The 24,176-nt window shown below is 40.7% G+C and overlaps 3 protein-coding genes across 4 annotated transcripts; 1 reads left to right on the top strand and 2 right to left on the bottom strand.

The window, feature by feature from the left end:
• Positions 1 to 3,756: 3,756 nt before the first annotated feature.
• On the bottom strand, positions 3,757 to 5,239 carry tirap (toll-interleukin 1 receptor (TIR) domain containing adaptor protein). Its single transcript, XM_070906064.1, has 3 exons — positions 5,167 to 5,239; positions 4,434 to 5,084; positions 3,757 to 4,207 (listed from the first exon to the last, which is right to left on the bottom strand). The coding sequence occupies exons 1-3, from the start codon at positions 5,237 to 5,239 to the stop codon at positions 4,026 to 4,028; spliced, it is 906 nt and encodes a 301-aa protein (XP_070762165.1). The 3' UTR covers positions 3,757 to 4,025.
• A 2,164-nt stretch (positions 5,240 to 7,403) lies between these two features.
• Positions 7,404 to 13,874, top strand: srpra (SRP receptor subunit alpha). Its single transcript, XM_070906118.1, has 15 exons — positions 7,404 to 7,479; positions 7,597 to 7,734; positions 8,051 to 8,134; positions 8,271 to 8,434; positions 8,655 to 8,815; positions 8,922 to 9,084; positions 9,171 to 9,321; positions 9,453 to 9,571; positions 9,682 to 9,803; positions 9,913 to 9,999; positions 10,725 to 10,897; positions 11,280 to 11,493; positions 11,778 to 11,941; positions 12,503 to 12,601; positions 12,778 to 13,874. The coding sequence occupies exons 2-15, from the start codon at positions 7,612 to 7,614 to the stop codon at positions 12,904 to 12,906; spliced, it is 1,953 nt and encodes a 650-aa protein (XP_070762219.1). The 5' UTR covers positions 7,404 to 7,479; positions 7,597 to 7,611; the 3' UTR covers positions 12,907 to 13,874.
• Positions 13,875 to 13,980: 106 nt separating this feature from the next.
• On the bottom strand, positions 13,981 to 23,976 carry fam118b (family with sequence similarity 118 member B). Of its 2 annotated transcripts, none has more exons than XM_070906119.1 (8): positions 23,486 to 23,976; positions 22,782 to 22,871; positions 22,003 to 22,255; positions 16,866 to 17,093; positions 15,963 to 16,091; positions 15,440 to 15,737; positions 15,064 to 15,129; positions 13,981 to 14,435 (listed from the first exon to the last, which is right to left on the bottom strand). In XM_070906119.1, exons 2-8 carry the CDS (start codon positions 22,862 to 22,864, stop codon positions 14,356 to 14,358), a joined length of 1,137 nt encoding a protein of 378 aa, XP_070762220.1. In that variant the 5' UTR covers positions 22,865 to 22,871; positions 23,486 to 23,976; the 3' UTR covers positions 13,981 to 14,355. The 2 variants fall into 2 exon arrangements, with proteins under 2 accessions (XP_070762220.1, XP_070762222.1); XM_070906121.1 differs by having other exon boundaries at positions 13,981 to 14,767; positions 22,003 to 22,309.
• Between the last annotated feature and the right edge of the window lie 200 nt (positions 23,977 to 24,176).

A 24,176-nucleotide genomic window follows, 5' to 3' on the forward strand; every position in this document is an offset into this window, starting at 1 on the left:
CTTTACCTTCAACTCCTGCAGTTTTGTTTTGTCTATATGAGGCCACATCTGTGACTGGACAGTGATATGTCTGTTAGGAAGGGAGAAATATCATGTAGCACAGTGATTCCTGAACATTCGCAGGCCCTTTATCGTGCCAAAGAGCCTACAGTACAGCTGGTTGAAGTGTGGTTGGTCTAGGTGTGTTTCGGGAACACCCTTTAGCATCATCCTTAATGAACTTCGATCCAGGCAGATCCAGACACACCCAAATACCATGGCTCCATAAATGCAGGCTGCCTGTGGGCTGACACTGACGGTTGTGTTAAAGAAGACAGGTTAATGAACTTTCCCATGTCAGTGATCTTCTGCTAATGATGATGATTTGCCCTATCCTTTCTCAATCTGGCCACATATTTCTCCCAGAGGGACCAACATCTGGAGAGTGTTGTTGCTGTTGGCTGTGACTTTGTAAATCTTCATTTGTATAGATAACAGTGAAACTCAGGGACAAGATCAACTTCTATCAGGCTTATGCTGCATATAGAGGATACATTTACTAGATACATTTATTTGCCACAAGCATGGCATTAGTCCTTGCCTAATTTTATTTGAAAGACTATATTAGAATGTACATCTTTTATTAGATTGTGAAAAAACACTGTCTAAATATCTCCTGTAATGTATCTGCTGGCAACAAAATTGTTTTGCGCAAAAGTAAACCTAAAGACACGTTGAACAAATGTTTGCTGGCTCTGGACCAAGGACAATGACGGGGCTTCTGTAAATAATGTGAGAGTGAAGAGTGCATCACTCCTTTACAAGCCTACTAATTCCACTACAGCATTTCATTGTCAAGTTATGGTGTCCATAATTCATGTCTGACCGTGGATACTGCTCATTCTGTCAGCACCAAATGGAGAAAATTGGAGAAAATTAGAGACATAGTTTTTTCAAACTTTCAAAGATCCTTGGGTCTTGTATTTTGAATGTAAATTCCTGTTCAATTCAGTTCACATCAAATATTTATGTCCCACCATGCAGCGAGGCAGAATTAAAAAAAAATCATAAATTAACATAAAACATGAAGACAATAAAACAATAGGTCGATCGAAGACATAAAAAGTTTATTTTGTGAAGCATATTTGTTTTCTGGAAAAGCAGATGCTGAACAATGTATCACCTGACTGTATCTAACAAATAGTGCTTCTGTGTGTACATTAATAGTTAACTGTGTTAAAAACTCAAATTACATTTTGTGTGTAAAACCATCGTGCTGTTGCATTTGACTTGCAGCCTTCTCATGTCTCACTGCACTGTATGACCTATATTCGCTAGAAACCCAATAAAATGTTTGGATCTCCTGCTCTCCTCTAATTAACCCAGCTGGTGCTTCACTGTAGCACGGCAAGCTGAATTTACTCACCGCAGATAGAAACGTCCAGGTCGGTACCGCCACGCCCAGTAGGGACCACCATGGTGACTAACAGCTGAGTGCTTTTCCATGCTGTTGGTGGTCCAAAGCACACCAGTATGCCATCCTGTGGCCTGAACTCCCTCCCCTCTTTCATTTCTTGCGTCATGCTGAAAGTGGTAGGATGCTGACACATAGCATGTCTGTTCAGGGGCTTTCCAGCACTGGACTTGTGTTAATTTTGTCAGCTATTTTTAAACTTATGTCTTAGTCCTGAGATCAAAAATCCATGTGCGTCAAGGTCTTAGTCAAAGAAAAAACTTAAAAATATTAGTCTAGTTTTAGACCAAGACTGAGGATTTTAGTTGAACTTCAGCAAACTGCTGACTCTGGTTGTATTAGACTGTTTGTACTACAATTTGCGTAAATTTGGGAAGAAAATATTCTGAATATGTGGGATAGAGCCGTTAAAAATCATCAGGACCTGACCATCAAATCTGTGTTGCATTTATATTATGCCTGCTTTAGCATGGATGGCAAGTTTAGCACTCCCAATTACACAAACTTGTAAGCAAGAGGTAAGCAAATTTAGCTGGCTTGGATACTGACTTTTAAGTTTCGCTAAACCTCCATATGTCACAGTGTTAATGCTACACGGTAATGTTACACACTGTCTTTTGGAGATGGCTTGGGAAGGAAGAAAGAAATCGTTTGACATTTTGGGTAATATGCCAAGCTCACTACTTATCGCATTACATCTCATTTGTCTAAACACAACAATTTGACATTTTGCGGGGCGTTATGAGCCATTCAAAGCCAGTGGAGACTCCAGGAAGTTGCAAGTCCTGGCCAAGAAGTAGTCCGGTAAGATAACATTATTAAACATCTTATCCATACCTCACTTTCTGTACTCTTCCCGTCACCATCTCACGTTGGTAGCTGTAGGGTGCACACTGTTGCTAGCTCAACACTTTAACACACCGTTGGCAGTGCGTTGCTGGTGTGCAAAAGTTACCAGGAAGATAATTTGGGCTCGCTGGAAGAGAAATGTACAGCCAGTCAATGAAGTCAGTTTAGCCCTGCCAACTTCTCATCTTGGTCGTGGGTCACCTGAAAATGAAAGATAGCTACATCTGTATATTGATGTTTACACATAATGTCTGGACTATTAATGGTGTGAAAGTTATTTTTCATTTAATATAATTCATATATGTCACATGTGAAACTGCTCTTCTCAGATGTCAGTAAGCTCCTCCCTGTGTGTGTGTGTGTGTGTGTGTGTGTGTCATCTGGATGAGGATTTACTATGGTAACAACAAAAGCCTCATAGAACATCTGTGCCTCTCAGAGATTAGTCTAAATTTTTATGCGTTGGCTTGCCACAAAAGAGGCGATTATCAAGGGTCTTTTATTGTGGCCCTTTATGTCTGCTGTTGTTTAGGGGAATGGAGAAGTGGGAGGATGATGCAGCATTAATAAAAATCTGAAAAAGAGACAACAAAACTCATAGAACTTGTCGGAGGCAGATGATGTCTTGTGTAAAAATAAAAATAAAAGCCTTGCCTACGTCAAATATAATAATAATATAGGATCACACATGCTCCAGTTGATTTAATGAATACCTGATATTCCTCACTGAGTTTTCCAAATGCTGACTATCTGAAATGAAGCACTGCCAGTATGCTTGATTAACAAAGGGAGGTGCTGCCAAGGACATTTAATCATACCTAAAGGAGAACTGAAGGATTTCTTTGGATGGGGGAGAGAGGCTGTTCCTTCTAACTCAATCAATCAGCAGCAAAAGGACACATTGTGGTTTTACAGGGTTATGTGCCAAAGGTTTATTTGTCACATGTAATCATATGAGGTACAATCAAAGTGAAACGTTCAACATGTTCAGACTTTGTTCCAACTAGCTCAGAGTCAGAAATACTGTGACTTAGAATATTAATATCAGCAGATCCATAAGTCTGAGCTCTTGCTGTGTTTAGTCGTGTCTCTTCTTAATAGGAATTACACTTCAGCGATAAGGTCATGCCGTTGTCAGCAGTTTGGTATGGGCGGGCCCTCTCTTTCACACACACACACACCTAGAGTTATTGTAATCACTGCTGTAAAAGCATCAAAATTGACAGGGTGCTGATACCAGAGAGATCACACTTTTATAAGCGACGTCTCCGCACTAACACTTCTCATTTGATAAAACAGGAAAATACACCACCTAGTGGTAAACACTGTCTGTATGACTATTACAGAGTACGGTCAACTTTAACTATTAGGATCACATGCATTTTAGTGCCCTTTGTCATAAACTTAAATTATGGGCTGCCCACGATATGTGCAGTTATTGCAAACTGCCATTTAATTAGGGCACGACATACTGTACTTCTCCAGATCTGATACAGGAAATAAGCCCCGGTGCTGCTTTGAATCAAATGTTTCCTGTTCACTGTATGAACATCCTCACCACACACCCAGTGTTGGTAATGCCCAGGGAAAAGTCTTCATCAGTATGGATTCATTTTCCTTTTAATCACAACATAATGTGATACAAGATTCACTAAAGTTGAGTTTGGTCAATGGCAGCAGTGTTTTCCATTCAGAGCCTCTTGCCCTTCATCACAGTCTTCAATTACTGCTGATGATCATAGCAAACGTTGCAGAAGCTTTCACCTCTCTTCTTTATCACTTCCAGCGGAATTGAAGTCACAGTGGGGTCATCTTTTTTTGAGCTGTCTTCTCCACTTAATCCATTGCTAGAGCTGTCCACATTGCAATCAAGTGTCTTCTCATTTCTAACCAGGTCTTCCAGGTCTGGAGAAGAAAACAAGAGGAGATTATTAAGACTGGCTTGCCCTCAAAAACTGCGGAATCAGGTGGCCATCTTTTACACGAACCAAAATGCTAATTCAGGGGAGGAAAAAGCTGCTGGCTGAAAACAGATTTCAACAAATATTTATTTAAACTTAGGACTAAGATCAGGCTCAATTTATGTTCATGAACGTGGCCCAAATAACTTTTTTTTTTTCTCATTACTCACACTTGAGCACAGCCTTGTTGAGGAGAGTATAACCACGGTCAGGGTTCCTGCTCAGGTCAATGTAGAAGAAGAACTTCAGCTCCTGAGGAAATTGAGAGCGGGACAGGTTCTGAACCAGGGGAATAATCCGATTGGACATGGGCCCCTCTGCCAGAGCCTGGTGCATCATATACTTGCACCACTCATCCTGCAGGAAGTCAGGAGTGATAAGCAGAGCCCATAAGTGGCTGTTCTGCACAGCCTGACATAACTCTGTGGAAATTGCACCTCCTGGACAGTCGTCCCTCTGCCGCAGAAAGCACCTAAGGCTACGGGGTGAAGCCTCCAGGAAAGAGACAAGGCGTAGAGCCTCTTCCATGTCACTGTCCACAGAGCTGTGGCACACAAACACGTCATAGTTTCTGTTCCATCGCAGCAGTGAGCTCAGAGCAGACTGTGGCTTTAGTATTTTAGAAGGGGTTGTCCCCGGTGATGATGATGACAAAGAACAGAATGACAATGCAGATGAAGGTGGAGTTGATACACTGCTGACAGAAGACACTGAGGTTTTTGTCTCTTTTGCCTCTTGTTGTGCTGATAAAGATGCTCTTGATTTCAAGAGTTTCTGGAGCCAACCTGAAACAGGAAAGACAAGCTGTTCAGATTTCTGACCTGATTATACACTGAATCCTTCCAGTTTCAACTATAAGTCATAAAGGAAGGAAGCGTCTCTCTCTGACTGAGGCTGACGTACTGACAGTTCTGCTCGAGCTTTCTGCCTCTTCAAAGATTTTTTCTTTGCCACTGTCGCCAAAGTGCTTGCTCATAGTGGGAACTGTTGGGTCTCTGTAATAACATTATAAAGAGTACAGTCTACACGTGCTTTATTTGTAAAGTGTCATGAGATGACTTTGTGATTTGGCGCTATATAAATAAAATTGAATTGAATTGAATTGGATTATTTTCTGACAACTCAAGAGAAAAAATTTTGAAATTATACATGAGTTAAAGATAAAATACACAAAAAGGGTATTCAAGCAAATAAAGACAAATGACTGTAACCTTAACTTACCATGCATGTTGTTAACATCATCATGTTCAACGCCTCACCAAAATCCAGTCCAGTAAATGAATGTTTAATGGTCTTATTTCTTAACAGGATTTTCTCAAAGACTGTAGCTGAGCAAGTAACTTTTGTGACATAATCCAATGACAGCAACAGAATGTAACAAAGACAAAGTGAAAACACTAGAAAAAAAGAGGAAGTTGGTAGCTGTGACGCCTCAACTTCAAATGCAAAATGCAACTTTGCACACTTCACTGAGCAGGTAGTTAACAGTTTGTCAAATGCATGTTGCATGGACAAATCAATGAAATTCAGTATTGCTGAGTCCTGCTGATGTTCAACAATAAATGTCAAAGGCTAGAATAAGACTACTTTCTGATCTGGATGGTAATATTCTATTATAAAGAAGTAATAACAGGAAGGATGACATGAACCGTTGCAATCCAAAGTCCCTAAGCCAATCAATGAGACAGTCACAATTTATGGTGTGTGGGTGTGTGTTATTTACAATTTATATATTTTGTTATGTTTGTGATTTATATGTGTGTTGTATATTACTCTTTTTATAATCTTGACCAGGTTATTCCTTTCTGTTGGTTACAAATTCTGTCATACTAACTAATAATTTTGTGAGTACAAGACAATCAACATTTATCAAACATGCATCATACACACAGCTGGAAGTTTTCAACCTTTAGAAATGTTATGTGTAAGATAAGATAGGATAAACTTAATTGAGGTCATTCAGGGGAAATTAAGGGGGAAGTTTGAAGGCAAGCTTGCAAAATGTTCAGCTCCCTCCTGAAAGTTCACCACTTGTCACTGTCAGTGCTGAAGCCCTCTTTGAAAGTGCGGCCGGCCCAGGGGAAGTCAACACGTGTCATTTTATGAAGTGGCTTTCTTGTTGGGTTATTTAACCACTTTCTTGAACATGTAGTGAGAGCCATGCTTTCATTTTCACATTTTATTTCATGATCAAGTGAACTACTAAAAATGGCAAACAAAACGGTAGATAGAGATTGAAGGTAATCAGAAACTGTTTCTTGCCAAGTAACATACATTACAAGGAATTTGCCGTGGTCTGATGGTGCTACATTTATTTTTAACATATAACATATCAGAATCAGAATCAGAATCAGAAATACTTTATTGATCCCCGGGGGGAAATTGTACAGTACCGGTGCTCCCATTCAAGAGTAAAGTAGCATAATTTAGAACTAAAAGTATGTACAAATATAAAAATAAGAAATAGAAAATAAAAAAATATACACATTTACAGTATTTAAGTGAACAATGAGGTAAAAAAAAAGTGCAAGACTTTGGCCGTGTATGTCTAAGAAATTAAACAGGCAAAACTAAATGTAAATGTCAATTTATTTCAGTGATGGTAGAATTATCATCTTGTACTTATGTAAAAGTACCAATACTTTACTTTAAATAAAAATCTCCATTACCAGTAGAAGTCCTGCATTGAAAAGCAGTAGTTAACATTAGCTAAATGTAGCTTACTTATAATGTCAAAAATAAAAGTAATGTGGTGGATTATTATTACTGATGCACTGGTGTTTATTGTAATCTACTTTGTATACTGTTGTGTAATGTGATCTATGAATCACATTTTATAAATCAATCATAGTTTATTCTATGTTCAATCTAAATTTGTAACTTCTAGCCTCTGCATTTCCCTCTTAAATATAGTAAATTAAAAAAAAGGTAAAGTAAAAGTATTCAAATTTTAGTTTAAGTAGAGTAATTCATTACTCAGTACCCTGGTTCAATCTAAATCGTATATTTAGAGAGTGAAGAGGTTTAAAACGCTCCCTCGCTTATGTCCTCGATTCGCTGTGTCGCTATGAAACCGCGCATGCGCGAAATTCGGAAAAATAAATCGCCGGAAGAGAGCGTCACTTCCCGGTTCTGCATCTGACGTGTCTAAAACAGTTTTGCACTGGTGGTGGCTTTTACTCGTGGGGGATTTATTATCTATTTAAGTATTATCTGGTAAGATGTAATTGCTTGAAGAGTAGGCACTAGCTCTTTAAAGGTTTACAGGTTCATTCATGTATCGCACGCCTTCTGTTTCACCTTACTTCCTCCGTGTATGTTGTTTTTATCTAGATACGTGGTGGCAACATGCTAGATTTCTTCACCATCTTCAGCAAAGGGGGCATAGTGTTGTGGTGTTTTCAGGGAGCCGGGGTCACTGAATCCTTCACGGGGCCTGTCAACGCTTTGATCCGCTCCGTGATCCTTCAGGTGGGACATAACGACAGGTCACAATCCTGTGACAGCCGCCTGTGTTTGTGCAATTCTTGGTATGGCTTGGACAGCTAATGCTAACGCTAAGAGGTAGCAAACGTTAGCTTATTGCGTAACGATAGTGCACTAAACAAGCGACTTTTCAGGTGTGAATAACCTAGAAATCACCTTATTACGAGTTGTAAATTGAAGTTTGATATAGTGTGTTACAGTGACTTCTTTCACATTGCTAGGAAGACACAGCAGGCTATCTGTGGCAGCAATGACATGTGTGTAGCTGCTGCTGACATGAACCATGTTTGTGATGTTACAGGAGCGAAGTGGGAACAATTCATTTACTCATGAGGGCCTGAGTCTTAAATACAAGCTCGACAATGAGTTTGAGTTGATTTTTGTGGTAAGTCTGTCAACTGCACACTACATTAATTACAAGCAAACACCATTGAGACCCACACTGCAAATCTGCAAGTAAAATCAGTGTTGTTTTTATTTTTAAATGTTAAAGATCACTCTTTTCCCCTGTCTCTGTCCAGGTGGGTTTTCAAAAGATCCTGACGCTGACGTATGTGGACAAGTTCATAGATGACGTTCAGCTGCATTTTAGGGATCGTTATAAGAATGAGCTGGAGCAAAAGGGGGCTTTGAGGCTCCTCAACAACAACTTTGAATTCGAGGATGACTTCAAGATGCTGCTTAGGTAAAGACAGACAGTTTGACTTGTGGAGGTGATTTCTTATAATGAAGAACTTCAGTGCAACTTGTGTCATAATGTTTATCCCATATTTTAAAAAAATCAATCAAAATCAATGATGCTGTGAGAATCAGAAGTGTATTTCAGCGACATTTAAAGATGCTTAATTAACCACAATCTTTTTTTGTTCTGCCCATGCTGACAAATATCATATGTTTCCCACAAGAGAGACGGAGGAGAGCAGCAAAGCTCGGAACCCTGCCCCCATGCGGACCTTTAAGCAGTCCGAGAAATCCCAAAAAACTGTGAAGTCAATGATTGAGACGAAAGGTGGGGACAAAGGAAAGGAACAGGGTGGCAAGAAGAATAAAAATACCAAAAAGGAGGGTAAGTGCTGTTGGTTGGTCGTTGTAAAGTAACTCACTCTAAATGGCTAGTGTAACATAATTTCAATCCCAATCCTGACTTGATTTCTTATTTTGATCTTTTCCAGCTCCTGCAGCTGAGCCTATCAAAGTGGATCAAGGCAAGGCCTCATCCTCAGGGCAGAAGATGGTTGAGAATGGTAACCAGGGCTTGACTCGTGACGAGGTCATTCAGAGGAACAAAGAGGAATTCTTTCGCAAGCGCTTGGTGGTAACTACTGAAAAACACAGGTGAAGAAAAACACATTCACGAATGTCAAACAAGACATAGTTAAAGTGATTGTTTAAAATCTGATATCCTGTCATCCTACTCGCAGTAAGTCCCCAAAGCCTCAGAAGCCTAGGGAGAAACAAATGCGTGTTTGGGACATGGGTGGTAGCAGCACCAAGGAGCTGGACTACAGTGAGAGGAATGGAGATGGTTCCCAAAATGGTGGCGAAGAGAACCAGGAAGCACCACTTGATCCGGTATGCTTCCCCTCCACTCCACTCCACCTGTCAAGAGGTTTCAAGTTAAAAAGACATCTGTATTAGTCCCATTAATACTGTTGAAGTAAAGGGTCTGTCGCCAAGTTTTCAATGTCCTGGATGTGTTTCAGGGGATGCAGCTAAACTCCATGAAGGGTGACCTGCTGTCTGTGGACTATGAGTCCAGTGAGGAAGAGGAGGTGGAGGTGGAGGAGGAGAGAGTGGTTGTCAGTGAAACAAGCAAGGCTAGGTAAGAGAGTGTTTGTTTTAGGGCGCATTATTATACATGTATGCTATTTATTTTCAGAACTCTTAACATGTTTTGTTTTACAATTTCCCACCTTTGTTTGTTGATTTCAGCTCCAAAAAGGGTGGCGGTTTTGGGGGCATGTTTGGGATGCTGAAGGGCCTGGTGGGGTCCAAGAGCCTGACCCGGGAGGACATGGAGTCAGTACTGGAGAAGATGAAGGACCACCTCATTGGTATGATATCACATCACACACACACACACACACCCTCACCCTCTTGATTTTCTGCTATATTTAAAGGTCCGTTGTCTGCTATTCACTCTCCTCCTTTATGATCCTACAGCAAAGAATGTAGCAGCCGACATTGCCTCCCGGCTCTGTGACTCTGTAGCCAAAAAACTGGAGGGCAAAGTCATGGGCACATTCACCAGTAAGTAAACTTTTATTTAACATACCCCACAATAGACTTTAGATCCTTACCCACTTTCTTAAATTATTTTTCATTTGAGGCAAGGATTAGTCACAATGCAAAGTGCCTTTTGTGCTACCTTCACTACAAGTCTACAAGTAATGTGATTGCTGTAATGCATTTCCCCCAACATCGTCTGTATGATTAGCACAGTCAAATGATTAAAACAGGATCTTCCCTTCAGTTTCATATACACATGAGGTCATTTAAAATGTTGCTCAGACCAGTTTTTGCCATTCAAAAACATAATAGTTCATATTCTCTATATCAGCTCATGGTTTTCATAACCAAATCAAGCAGGGCCTTAAAGTCTACTTTCATTATCATGTTCATAATATTTAGCATACACCTATAGCATAATATTGTTGTAACATCAGCCTTAGCAGGTGTATGGTAGTGAACTAAATATTGTGTAGGTGTAGTTCAGGCTTTTGGTATGTTTACTCATGAGATTTCTGGGTGTGTTGTGGAGGTAACGATTCAATTGGATATCGGTGATAGAAGGAGCCAACGTGATGACCCTTTCTGGTGCTCTCCCCCTAGTCCAAAAGCACAATATAATAATGATGTCATTGTAACTATGTGAGATAATTCAGTAAATAGCATAGCATGTGGAACAACATGTAAGGAATGCATGATGCCGGCGGACCCTAACAAAACTTTTTTTTGTATGTGTGTGTTTGTAGCTGTGGCCTCAACTGTAAAGCAGGCCCTGCAAGACTCACTGGTGCAGATCCTGCAGCCCAAGCGAAGGGTGGATATTCTGAGAGATGTCATGGAGGCGCAGAGCCAGCGAAGGCCTTTTGTCATTACATTTTGTGGTGTCAATGGGGTTGGAAAGTCCACCAACCTGGCCAAGGTGAGCTGTCGTTGTTAAAAGGGTACATGTGCCCCAAATCCACCATTTCTTTGTAAGTGCCACTATGTTCCTGTGGTTTGCTGATTTCGTGTTTTACCTACACGAGCAGCCAGTTCAAGCCTTGGGGCTTTACTGTGTGACGTGCATATTCATGATACATATAGGAACCGCTGCTTCATTCACAGTCACTGAAATTGAAGCAGCTAAATTGAATTTGAATGTCCAAATGTCTTCTGAGAAGAATGGCCCATTCTTATACGTAAAAATAATGAAGTTGGATGTCTTGCTTCCTAGTGTAACTCATTAAATATTAGTGTTCTCGTGTTCAGATTGTGTCCTACGCATGTTAATATCAACCAAACTTCTCTCTGTCTCGGTCCAGATCTCTTTCTGGCTGATAGAGAATGGTTTCACTGTGCTGATTGCAGCCTGTGACACGTTTCGTGCCGGGGCAGTGGAGCAGCTCCGCACTCATCAGCGCCGCCTGAACTCTCTGCATCCTCCAGAGAAGCACGGAGGCCAGCCGGTGGTCCAGCTCTATGAGAAGGGCTACGGGAAGGATGCTGCTGGAATTGCCATGGAGGCCATTGCCTATGGTAAAATACTTTCCCTACTTTTGAGTGACTGTTGAGTGAGATTTGTAGAGAACATGAAGTTAGCTCACCAGGAGAATGTAAAGCTGTGCCTCCTTGTTGATTCCACTGCGCCTCAGTCATAAAGAAGAAGTATAAAGGAAGGTGGGATTTAACCCATGCAGCTCCCATGGTGATAACGTGTTCTCTGTATTTTGTGTATGCTACCAGCCATTTTCAGCCATTAATGATTAATGTCAGCCATATGGTGAAGTCACACGTTCACCTTCTGTGTTTCATCCCTCCAGCTCGCAACCAGGCCTTTGACGTGGTGCTGGTCGACACTGCAGGGCGTATGCAGGACAACGCCCCCCTAATGACAGCCCTGGCTAAACTTATCGCAGTCAACATGCCTGACCTTGTGCTGTTTGTTGGGGAGGCTCTGGTGGGCAATGAGGCAGTTGACCAGCTGGTACGACCATTGACAAATTCACTTTTTGTGCACAGAGAGGAAATTTAACTGATGACTGACGCTGAAAAGAAAGTCAACGTCATTGCAGCTTGAATGAAAATTAACGTCTTCCAGGAACTCTCCAAATCCTTTCACTCACAGCTGAATTCTAATGAAACATTTGCGTCATTACACTATTCATAATTATGTGATCAGCCGCGAGAACTTGGTACTTGGATTGAAGCAAGGATTTATGGTTTTAGTGAGCTTAAGCTTGATTGGTATAGAGACCTAGAAAGCAGCATGTGCATTACCGTCAGTCAGAGGCTGCTGTTCAGCTCACCCTTCATTAACAGTAATAACTAAACACAAAAATGGAGAAAATTAATTTCTGTTATTCTTAAACTCTCCACTCCGCTGATCTGCTGTCTTGTTAACTGGTCATCATGATTACACAGATGTGTGTTTTCCCCTCCTCTACACTTTGTAAATAGTGAGATGGAAAGATGGGGAAATACGTATTAACTGTGTGTCATCGGTTTTCCCATGAATGACTCGGCTTTCCTCTCCTCGTGTCCTCAGGTAAAGTTCAATCAGGCTCTGGCAGACCACTCCATGTCTGACAAGCCTCGCCTCATTGATGGAATTGTTCTCACTAAGTTCGACACCATCGACGACAAGGTATTTGAATGTTTTTCTGTATATTCCTCTCTGGCTCTAAAAATGTGATGTGGCCTTTTAAGGGATCTTTTGATGCAGTTAATGATTTTTATCTGTGGCTGGATTATGACTGAGGGATCATTTGCAACCGGAAAGTTGATAGCACTCATGCGTCATCCTCCCTCCCTCCCTCACAGGTTGGTGCTGCCATCTCCATGACTTACATCACAGGCCAGCCTATTGTGTTTGTGGGCACGGGGCAGACCTACAACGACCTGCGCAGCCTCAACGCTCGCGCTGTAGTCGGTGCCCTGATGAAGGCTTAAGTGGCTGCATGTTCTGCTGTTTATTCATCATCGCAATGAAGCCAACAATACCTTTTGCCACGCTGCCGTGAGATGTTCCAGCCCTGCCAACCTGCGTTTCTCATCCTCCTGTCCTGCCCTCTCTACTTTGCATCAAATGAAGAACTCATGTCATGCACAGGACTTTATTCTCCCAGTAAAGGACAAGTGTGCTCTTTGAAAGGCAGAGCATTTTGCGACAAAGCCAGAGGAGCCTCCCTTTGCATCATTTCTAAACTTTTGGGCCTACATTGAAAAGTACCTCAGAGTTCTGAAACAGTAAAGTCACATCCAAATGACATTTTAGCTGACTAAATGGACACAGTAAAAAAAAATTCCCTACCTGGCATTTTGTCAGTCAGTTTTCCCCTCTTCATGTAAATGAGGTCAGGTCGTGAAGGCTTGCTGGATGTGACATTTCAGCAGCTGCCCGCTGCCTGAGGAAAGCTTAGTGACCATAGTGCCTATCTGTCTCCTGTCTTCTTAGTTAACACTTTCACTACATGGGTGGTTATCCATCAAGAGTACCGTGGCAGTTCAGTTCAGTTGGTTCACTAGTTCTGGATGGATTGTTCAATGAAACGCCTGCCTAACAGTTAACACATTTTCATTACAAAATGGAGACTTTGATTCCTTGAGTTTATAGTTGATGAAAAGTGGAAAGATATTTTGTAAATTATGTTTTTTAGTTCATACAGGTTGTCTGCAGATTTTCAGACTACACCTTCTGTGTGGTCAGTTGAATTTCTTTGGCCCTTTTTATTTATGTTTTCCCCCTGGATTTACTCTTCATTTGTAAGAGGAAAGATAAGTCTTAAACATCTCTAGCCCCCTTTAATTTGTGGTAGTGCAATGTGAGAGAATCAAGAGTTATACAGAATATTTGAGCTAATTTATGAGAATGTAAACATTTCTAAATAAAGCTGCTATATGCTATGACAGCCTGTAAACTTGGAACTTGTTCTGTCATATGTAGCAGGGGGTACATGGTATGTAGCCCCATCACAGGCTGCTCCAGTGTGGTCATTATTAGACATGCAAACATGAGAGGACAAATGGGATACCAAAAGCTTTATTTTGAAAATAGTACTTATAAATACTATGTCAGAAAAACACATGCAAGTATTAAAAATACAAAAAAGGTTTACAAGGAACATTTTCAGCACAGGAGTGGCAAAGTGATTGCTACTGGCTGGGAGCCTCTCTGCTATGAAAACATACTCTTCTGAACTTTTGACGGAATCATCAACAGTGTGTTTGCAAACCAAGTAACAAGAGAATTATTTTCCCATCCCAGTAGTGTGCAAATCAAGTTTTCCTGGTTTCAGAGTTCAGCATGACAGATACAATCCTTACATATCAACACAAGCCTGTTTGCAGTTAAGAGGAACTTTCCCACAGGGCAGGTAGGTCGAGCTGATGCAGTTTTGTTTAACTTCCTTCTTGTAAGTCCAAACAATGAATCGATGCAGTGCAGTCAACTTCTGCCAGTGGATTCAGATCTATCATTTCTGTCAAGTTGAAGTGAGAACATAGCATTCCATCATCTGCATATTTAAAACTTTTTTTTCTACTGTAGCTTCCCAAATGTTGAGCAATATTTAAATACAGTATTGGTGTGGACAGTTACTTTAAACTTCTGTTTTCCCTTTGACACAAGAACTAATAAAGGAAAATAATGGACACCATGTAAAATACGGCTTTCAGGTCTCCCGTGACCCATAGTGTTCCCGAATTCCTAAATCCATTGATTGAAATCAGACTAATCAAAAGGATTAGGACGGAGCTGTGGAGGAAAATGACTGATACTGATCCCGACTGTGTGCCTGTCAAGAACGATAGTCTGGGGCAAAAAGAGAAGGAGGGGGCTTAAGTGAACAGTTAAGAAACAAAGAGCATCAACTGAAATGTTGCCACCGACTGCCATGCATGCAATACTGCAAAGTCAGTCGTATCTTTGTGTAAAGGAATACCAGCAGGTCTTTTGATACTGAAAATCAAGAACAGACTTGAATTTTCTATCTACCAGCATGCAGTAAAAAAAACAAGAGTCTTGGACAGTGCTTTATTGTATTATTCTGGAAATGTCTCTTGCAAGTGGCCACAACCTGAAGTCAAAGAGAAGCATTCAGTCCTAACCTTGAAGGAGGCTTTTCTGTGTGTTAAAGCCGTTCTGCTGTTCCTCCCCATTTTGTGAAGGAGACCCTGTTGGTAAAGATAAAAAAAACAAAAACAATTATAAAATGCAGGCAACTCACTCAAGAGAGATAGAAAATCTAGGACTACTGACTACAATGTATGGCCCAAATCAAATCTGCAGCATGGCAGGTTAACTTGATCTGGGTGATCCTAATACCAGGTGTGAATGCACCCAACATGCATTGAGATCACAGATTGACCTTACTACAAATAACAATACAATAAATAATCACAAGGCAAAAAATGAAAGCTGAAAAACATCCTCTTCTACAAACAGGTGCACAAATAAACTGTGACTGACTTTCATCCTCCTTACCCCAACCGTTGGTAGACACATCACGGTTGCAGATCTCATTGGCCAGCCTCTCAAAGTACTCAGGCAGGTCGGCATACTCGTCTCCATAGGAGATGACCTTGATGCCCTTGTCCAGCATGTTGTCCCGCAGCTTCTTGAACTCCCCCACGTCCTCGCGCCGCACCAGCATGAAGTGTTCCAGGTCCGACTTGTGTTTGACTGCCTCCAAGAACAGAGCCTGGAAGGTCGTGTCGTCTACTGTGCGCCCGCAGCCCAAAAACACGAATGACTTGGTCTCATACAGCTTCTGGATCTCACGCTGTTGAAACCAGTAGTAATATGTACTGTTACACTTACACAAAAGGCTACTTTTTCAAATGCTTCACAGTGCACGGACAAAGGCTATTTAGTACTACGACCTGCACCTTAATAAAATACCATAACATAACATATCATTTGCACTAAAGGCATTTAGTAGAGATTCTTGAGCAATATAAAGAACTTCAAAAGAAACCAACCAACAGTGAATATTTACAGGGCTCACCATAACCTCAGTGTTCCTCAGTACATTCTGGTAGCCAGCAGGGTGCAGTACGATACCACTGGGGTTGGTGTAAACACCGTGGATATGCAGAACACTTAACCTCCGTTTCTCCTGAGCCCACTCCAACACCTAGACACACACACACACAAGCACACAAGCACACACACACAAGCACACACACACAAGCACACAAGCACACACTTAACAGTCCATTGCACTCAATCCTGTTCTGGCTGGGCAGGGAGTAACAGCAGTGAGAGGATATTAGCCCTGATGGAGATAAGGCATAAATACCAGGACTGAGAGGCAAAGCAACGCGTCTCTCAGAAAACTCCTGCAGATTCTTTCAAATTTGTGTTATATTTAACAAATGATCAAACTAACTTTAAACTAACTAGCAAATAAATGATGTGATTGAACAACTGAGATTTCACAGAGAAACTGGTCAGAAGTGAAACACAAACCTGGGTTGACTGGGAAAACACACGCTTCTCCTTCAGCGAATTCTTAAACCAAAAGCAAATATTGTTCAATCTATAAAATTCGACAGCAGCTGAGTAATGGCTAGAACTTTAACCTTCCTCCACCTGTCATAGACAAAAGGCTCTTTCAGGTCAAAGCATTATCAATTTTTTTCCAAAACCGGTGTAACAAGATACTCTTCAGGCAGATTTAACTGTGATTTGCCCCCTCCAGAGTATTAGGGGCCATTTATAGGTGCGTTTGTGATTTAAGATAAAATAATCTGTGAAATGCAACTTGAATTTTGTCAGAATTTTATAACTTCTACATTCTGAACCTGACTAGCTTTAGTGACCTTTGCACTCATCGGAAAAAGCTGACTGGATGTGTAGTGACAGGAAAGATCAATCAGTGCCATAACATGATCCAAGCACTGTTTACCTTCTTCTCATCCGTCAGGTCCAAAGACTCCATCTTGGTGCCCTGGTGAGCTGCATAGATCTCCAACAGGTTGTCAAAGTTAGTGGTGAGGACCAGTGCACCGCTCTCCATTAACTGCAGCACTGAGCGCAGTAAATGTTTCCCTGCATGCTCCATCTTGCACTCCAAATCGTCAAACACCTCGTATAGACAGTCTTTGAAGAATGTGGAGCGCACATTGCCTGTTCTCTGTAAAAAGAAAGGAAATGCCAAGATTAATGATGTTTTGAGTGGGAGAACTGCCCATTCTCAGTTATTTTATATGTGTTCATGTAAGAAATTATAGAGTCGGCATACTTTTTAACAAAACAGTTTTGAAGGTTTGAAATGTCAAATTTGAAGTTTGAACATCCTACTTTAATAAGTACACTGGATGTACAGGGATAGGATTTGGTGATATTACTGCAGAAAATACCTCGACAACTTATTGAGCAGCAAGACTTCAGTGCCCGATGTACTCAAGACAGAAGGCTTTTTGGAATATGTCTACCAACTATAAACTTGATGATCACTCGTCAGCTAAGCCCCTTTATACAGCACTGAATGCAGTATGATGACAGCTGGAAAGGGCAGTGCAGCAAACAAACAAACAGCACTGTGCTTGAGTGTGCGAAGAGGAAGTAAAACTCTAAATAATGATCATGGGAGCACTGACCTGAGGCCAAATAGTGTCAAATCTAAGTTCTGAAGTACACGTGGTCTTTCACTGCTGCTGTAAAGTAAGACAGCTTTACTACCTCAACCCCTGCCTTTTCACAATAGAAAAGAAATGTGCTGACTGTCCCAAAATCTGCTTTGATTAGTGAAGTCTTAACACAAGAATGGCCAAATTGTAGTAAAATAACATCTGCACTCTCACAAGTTTTAAATAAAGATGAGAATTTACAATGTTGGCAACCTACAAACGCTGTATGATGTACCAACTGAAGACTGATTCATGTAATAACCTCTGCTGGAAATAATTAAGAGAGGATAAAGAGTGCTTGTGAGGTGTAATTTCATATGTTCCTCATGTTATCAGAACTTTACTGTACTCTGAGTATATTTTTAGTGTGCATGGCCCCACTGGGGAATTAACCCCTGACTCTGCCAGTGTTTGACATTCCAACATTCACTGGAAATGGCATGTTTAATTTGTTTGAACATGAGCATAATTACTGTATTAGCTTTAGGGAAGTATTTCATGGTAAAAACATTTTAAATACCAGTAGGCCATTGTCAAAATACAGAAACTGTGATGTCGAGTACTTCCACAAAACCCACAACAAGCGGCCCTTTAATGGGATTGAAGTCTTGCGCACACAGTTTTACTTATCATACCATGTGACCTGACCATGTGTGCATCAAGTGTCTTAAAATAAATGTGTGCATTTGAGCCCAGGTTGAGCAACAGTTCATTGTTAATGTTTTTTTTGTCTTAATTATAAGCAAGGGTGGAACCACATAATAATTGCTACCACCAACAGTGGAGAAAATGACAAATTAAAAACAACAGTGCAGGGTAAGTTCCCCTTAGAATCAGACTAAAGTAGGTACATTTTTTGCTTTTCATTTTGTTAATATGTTATAATATGTTAATATTAGTATGCATGGTATTTCTAGATGCATTAGGTATAAAGGCCTCCACCTAGTTAGTATCCTTAATCAAGAGCTCACACACAAATTGAGCACCAATGACGCACATAGTCATGTCCTCCAGGCCTTAGACATGACAGAAGAGGTTTTCAACATGCTCTTATTTATTTTGTTTTAACATGCTTTCAACATGACTTCCCCCTTGGCCCTTCACATGAATTCCAACTGGCATCAAGTGCCTCAACTTACTCTCATGTGAGACCTCAGGGGTCTGTCAAGTGTGGGCCAGTTTTCAAAATATCTGCTCAGGGGCAACTTTGTTCTGTACGAAACACTCCATTGCCCTCTCTGATCCTGTCCACAGATCTTCAAGTAACTCAGACACCACCCGAGTCTGCTAAGAGATTATGGGCTGTGACTACACGGTCTAAATCTCACCCTTACCTGGCACAGCCTGTTGTAAAGAAAGGGAAAAAAAGCAGAGAGGCAGGAAGAGTTGGGCAGCTAAGAATAGCAATGGGTAGTGCAGAGATGCAGTGACCAAGGTGATCCTAGCACAGGGAAATGCTCCGCTGACTTCCAGAGATTACAGCTCTAATGGGTTAAACAGCGGGAGTCCGTTCTACAGGCAGAAGCTCATTATCCACATCTAGTGTCTACAGCACCCATCCTAATCACTGTGTCCTTGAACTGTTGGGACTTATGTAATGACCAACTGAAGTGCAAGTAAACAACTTTAGTTTCTAAATATTCATCCTAAATATATTATTTTTCATAAATGTATATGTTTTAAAGCTAGCTCTGGACTGCCGGACTGTGGGCATGCATACAGTTTGCACAAAATAGAAATATAGGTCTAACAGATGCTGACTTTTCACAGGTCTGTTGCTACTGGAAAAGGCATATAATACAGTGATGCTTGATCTTTTTCCACAGACAATTATGACCAATTTCACAGCTTAAGGAAAATAAACCAAAACAGTTTCCTGTTGCAGCAAAATCTTATGATTATAACCAAAATGACCATCATCAAGATGATCAAATGTTTCCTCCACTGGCCCTTTTGAAAACATTCAGCCATCAGCAAAGTTGTAATTAGCCTTGTTTTTGCCACGGCCAAAAGGTGTGAGGGGATTTACAACAAAAACATTCTCTTTGAGTTTTAACTTCAGATTACCCTTATTACCTGACGCTGTGTGTCTGCAGACCACCATAATCCACCTAATACAGAATTCCATGAAAAGTGGGTTAAACTCTCACAGCCCAATGCTACTGGAATTAACTGGACTGAAGACAGGCCTCTCACACCCTTATATGCTTCAGTTTTCTTGTGTATTTTGATACTAGGGCACATTGTCTAATATCATATGTGAAACTATGATTCACACGCTCAGAGGACAGTTAAACAACTAAGTATATCAACTGGGGTCTAGTGCTGACATGTGTGCTTAACTGCAACTAGGGAAAATATTTGCAGATGGGTTCTGTGAATGGAATCACTACATGTCATGTCCTCTACTGTAACTCACTGCATAGGGTGGTGCTTTAACTCTGTCTGAATGGAAAATCTGGGCTGGGGGGCTGCCGGTTCACATTATTCTATGCTTGTTTTTTTCCTCAGCATGCTAGAGCCTGCTGGGTCTGTAGCCAGCGGCAGTGGGCTGGTGTCTGCACGACTGTGGATTGAAATAAACACGATGGATAAAGCCATAAAAGCGCTGTTTGTTCCCTTTGTGACAACAGGCTGAGGGCTGAAACAAAGCGCGTTTTATCAATGTCAAAGGTGCGATGAGACATGACTAACACAGGAGGCAAACGGTATTAAGGCTCCCATCTGCCAGTCCTGCTCCAGACCAGACCAGTCCAATAGGAAGAGAACCGAGTTATATGGAAATTCAAAAATGTTTTCATCCTTTAGATTTTTTACAATTCAGTTGTAATAATCCAATTGGTTTAGAGCTGCGGGGTTCTGTAAAATAGGAGAATCAGTGTTTTCTCACTCAAAATTTACAATTTTTCTCTAAATTATTAGGGAACAATTAAAAATGTTGTCTCTGTAGTCTTCTTAAGACTGTGAAAGCTTGTCAGGGATGGTGATGACCTGTGCAATGATCTTTTCTGGTAGTTTTGGTGGGCTTGATTGGTTCATCAAATTATTAGGTGGTATATAGAGCTCTAACTAATGATTATTTTCATTATTGATTAATCTGCCAATTATTATCACGATTAAACAGTTGATCGTTTAGTCTATAAAATGTCAAACAATTGTCATCACAATTTCCCAGAGCCCAAAGTGACGCCTTCAAATTGCTTCTTTTGTCCAATCAACAGTCTAAAACCCAAATACTCTTCATTTACTGTGATAAACAATACTTACATTTAAGAAGCTGGAACCAGCAAATGACTGAAAAGATTTATCAATTATTGAAATTGTTGTCAACTAATTTTCTTTCGATCGTTGCAGCTCTAGTGGTACTAAGCTGTGATGGTATTGCAACTATGACAAAACATTGTGCTTTTTGCTGTCAGCATCTAACTATAAAGGAAGGAATCTCTGTTTGTGTGTATGTCCATCCTTCAATTACCTCGCCAACCGCTCTTTCTGATTTTTGATATTCCATACAGTTTTGTTATAGTTGGCCCTCAAAGTTTGCTCAAATATTGTGGGCAGGGCTTATATTACAAAAAACGTCTCCCGATATCCACCTTGTTGTATTTTCATTTTTCTTTGGGAAACTCACAATGGTCATCTGAATTTTGATGCGTACGTTATTACTGACACCAAATGACAGGAACAAAGTGAACACCAGATTGAAGAAAAGGGACATTTAAAAGTTGGCACTGTTTCACTAAACAGTTTGGGAAGTTCTTTCTAAGGTAAGCTGCTGTTTGCTGATGAAACTGAAACATTAATGGATTAAGATTACCCAAATGACCCTATAATCATAGCTTTGTGCATTACTCCCCAGAACTCACCAGAGAAAGCTTAACGTATAAGAACTTTCAGGTTAAAGTTAATTTTTTTTAAATTATTTCCATATAAAGCGACCAAGACTTTTTTTGGCCCATAGAAAACCACTTCAGTACAGGTTTGTATGCTATATATATGTGCTGTAAATCTTCTGTAAGCGTTGATTAAGGAGGAACAGAGAGGGTTAAAAAAACACTAATGTGGTTCAGCTCACCTACCCACTGGTGCTTTTTTAAACACCAATAAATGAAAAAACAGACAACACATCCTGCTTGCAAGTGCGATTGATTCCACATCAACTGACTAAAAAGTTTGTCTGTGTTGACCAAAGTTCATTTCCAGGAAAAAGCCCCACAAACAAGCCTTGTGTCATTAGCTATAGGTCTTTTAATGAGATAAGGCTAAGATGTCTTATCTCAATCCATGAAAGTTGAAACAAAATGTCCCTGGCTGAGGAAAGGACAGTGAGCTGGCAGTCTGTCTGCAATGTGTTTGTACATGTGCAACAGTGTGGTGTAGAAAGGAAAGGCAAGGAAAAGGGCTCAGGCTTACCGGGGAAAGTTTCTGAATGAGGTCATGGGCCACATGTACCAAATTCTTATCTTCCTGCATGTGCTTCTGGAAACGGCGACTCTCCTCTTCCTCTAGTAAGTCAAAGTCATTGGCTGCATCAAGCAAGGCCTGGATGAGGCCTTTCCAGGAGCGGAGTGCAGGGACCTGAGGGGCCACGGCAGAGCTTACCCCCGTGCCAATCACCAGGACAAGCTCGGGGGCTCGCTTGGTCTTCAGGCTGGGCAACAGTTTTCTTTGGGGCAGGCAGAGATTAAGTGATGATGGTTCCAAAGATGATTCAGACAGCATGAAGGTTAAACAAACCATTTGCAAGCACAAGCGATAAGATGAAATAATTGCTGTGTTCAAATTAAATATAACCCTAAAGTTTGGATCATTTTATTAAATTTGCTAATCTTAAACTCATCTATAAATGACTACATAACCAGGCTTCCCAGGTGCTCAGAGACCTTGTGGTTCCACTCAGAGCTTAGGGCCCAGTAACACATGGAGCATCCAATGGGAATTGTAAAGACAGCTTTTTCTGTTCGGGGGATCAACCAATTCCTTCCCTTGTATTTTGTACTGTCTCTTGAGTGTATGTTGTTGGGTTTTATGTATTCTAAAGGCCCGCAAATAAACATTAAACAAAAGAAACTACCTTCAGGACAGTCAAAATATTAGGAACTCAAGAAAACAAAGATTTTAATCTTGACAAAACGGATGCATGAGTCATGGGCTGACTGTGTAGATGGCTCCGACGCAGCACCTGAGCTTACCTGGGTTTTTTTGCATTTGAGTCTGCATCCTGAGAATCAGCTGCAGGTCGCTTCTCAGTTTTCACTGCAACAACGGAGGCCATTCAGCTCCTGTAACAGAAACATGATCAACCACATGCTAACTCTGACTACTGACTACTTAAGCTAACAATAAACAACACAATACAACAATTCTGGATACAAAAGGGGTCATATGCATATTGACTATAATGTGTTAAGCATCCCTCTTAACAACCTTATCATAACAGAATCATTTCATATAGGAAATTATAATTGACATATCTCTTCCAGTTGCCCAGCTTAACACTGTTTTTTTTTTTGGTTTATCATTTTGGAAACAGGAAATAATTCATACATTTCCACCTGGCAACACACCTTGCCTAATGACATATGCTGTTAGTCATTGCAAAAATACAACCTACAGTAAGGCTATTGTTTCAGGAAACAGTATCAGACAAGGTGACGTTAGTTCGTGTTTGTTAAATAGCTGGTGTTGTTTTCTTAACTCTAACATGAAGTCAGTGCCCCACCGGTTCAACAGCAAGCCATATGCACTAAGTCAGCGTTAGTATTTAGGGTTAACCCAGTCCTTAACATTCATTTCTGAAGAGACAACTTCAAGTAACATTTCACACAATATAAATAAACGTTAACTAACGTTACTCCATAAGCTAACATAAACGTACAAGAAACCCATGACTTACCTTGATATTGGTAAGTAAATGTCCAGTGTTAAGTTCTGTTGAAGTAGAAATCCTTTTGCGAATGCGAAGCCAGCCAAAGTCTTTTCTGTGTTAACGTGAGCCACGTTAAATAGCTTGGAAATCGACGTGAGCTCGGAACCTAATGCTAACCTGATGATAACTTAACTACAGCGTCAGGGCAGTTAACTAGTGTTGTAACACCGAAGAATAACGTTGACTAACAACTAGCGTTAGGCTAACGTTAGTTTGTTTTTTGCTTTGAGCTAAGTTGGCTATCTCCAAGGCTGTTAAAAGCACGAAACTGCCTCTGTCTTACTTGTCATTCTGGGGGTAACGTTAACGTTGGAGTAAAAGTTAAAGTATCTGTTGTTAACTAATCTAGTTAGCTAAAATGTCAATTAATTCCGCCCCGAGTACCGATATTCACCAGAAATGCTCTCGACTCTACCGGCTACTGTTCTACACATTACCAGTCTGTGTTTAAGTTTTCACCGCCTGTGGTGATGTGCGCCGGTGTTTCGGTTTAACGAGTGACCCTGTTAACTGGCGACTTTCAGCCGAATACGACAGTTGTTGTCGTAGTTACGGCAGCTGTTGAAAACAGCAAGCGATTCTTCTTTTTATCAAAACACACCGAGTCTTGTTTGAGGAAACGTGTCACATACTAATACTCAGTCGCATTTTGAACGTT

The sequence above is a fragment of the Enoplosus armatus genome, chromosome 5 (genome assembly GCF_043641665.1).
Source record: "Enoplosus armatus isolate fEnoArm2 chromosome 5, fEnoArm2.hap1, whole genome shotgun sequence".
Classification (NCBI taxonomy): Eukaryota; Metazoa; Chordata; class Actinopteri; order Centrarchiformes; family Enoplosidae; genus Enoplosus; species Enoplosus armatus.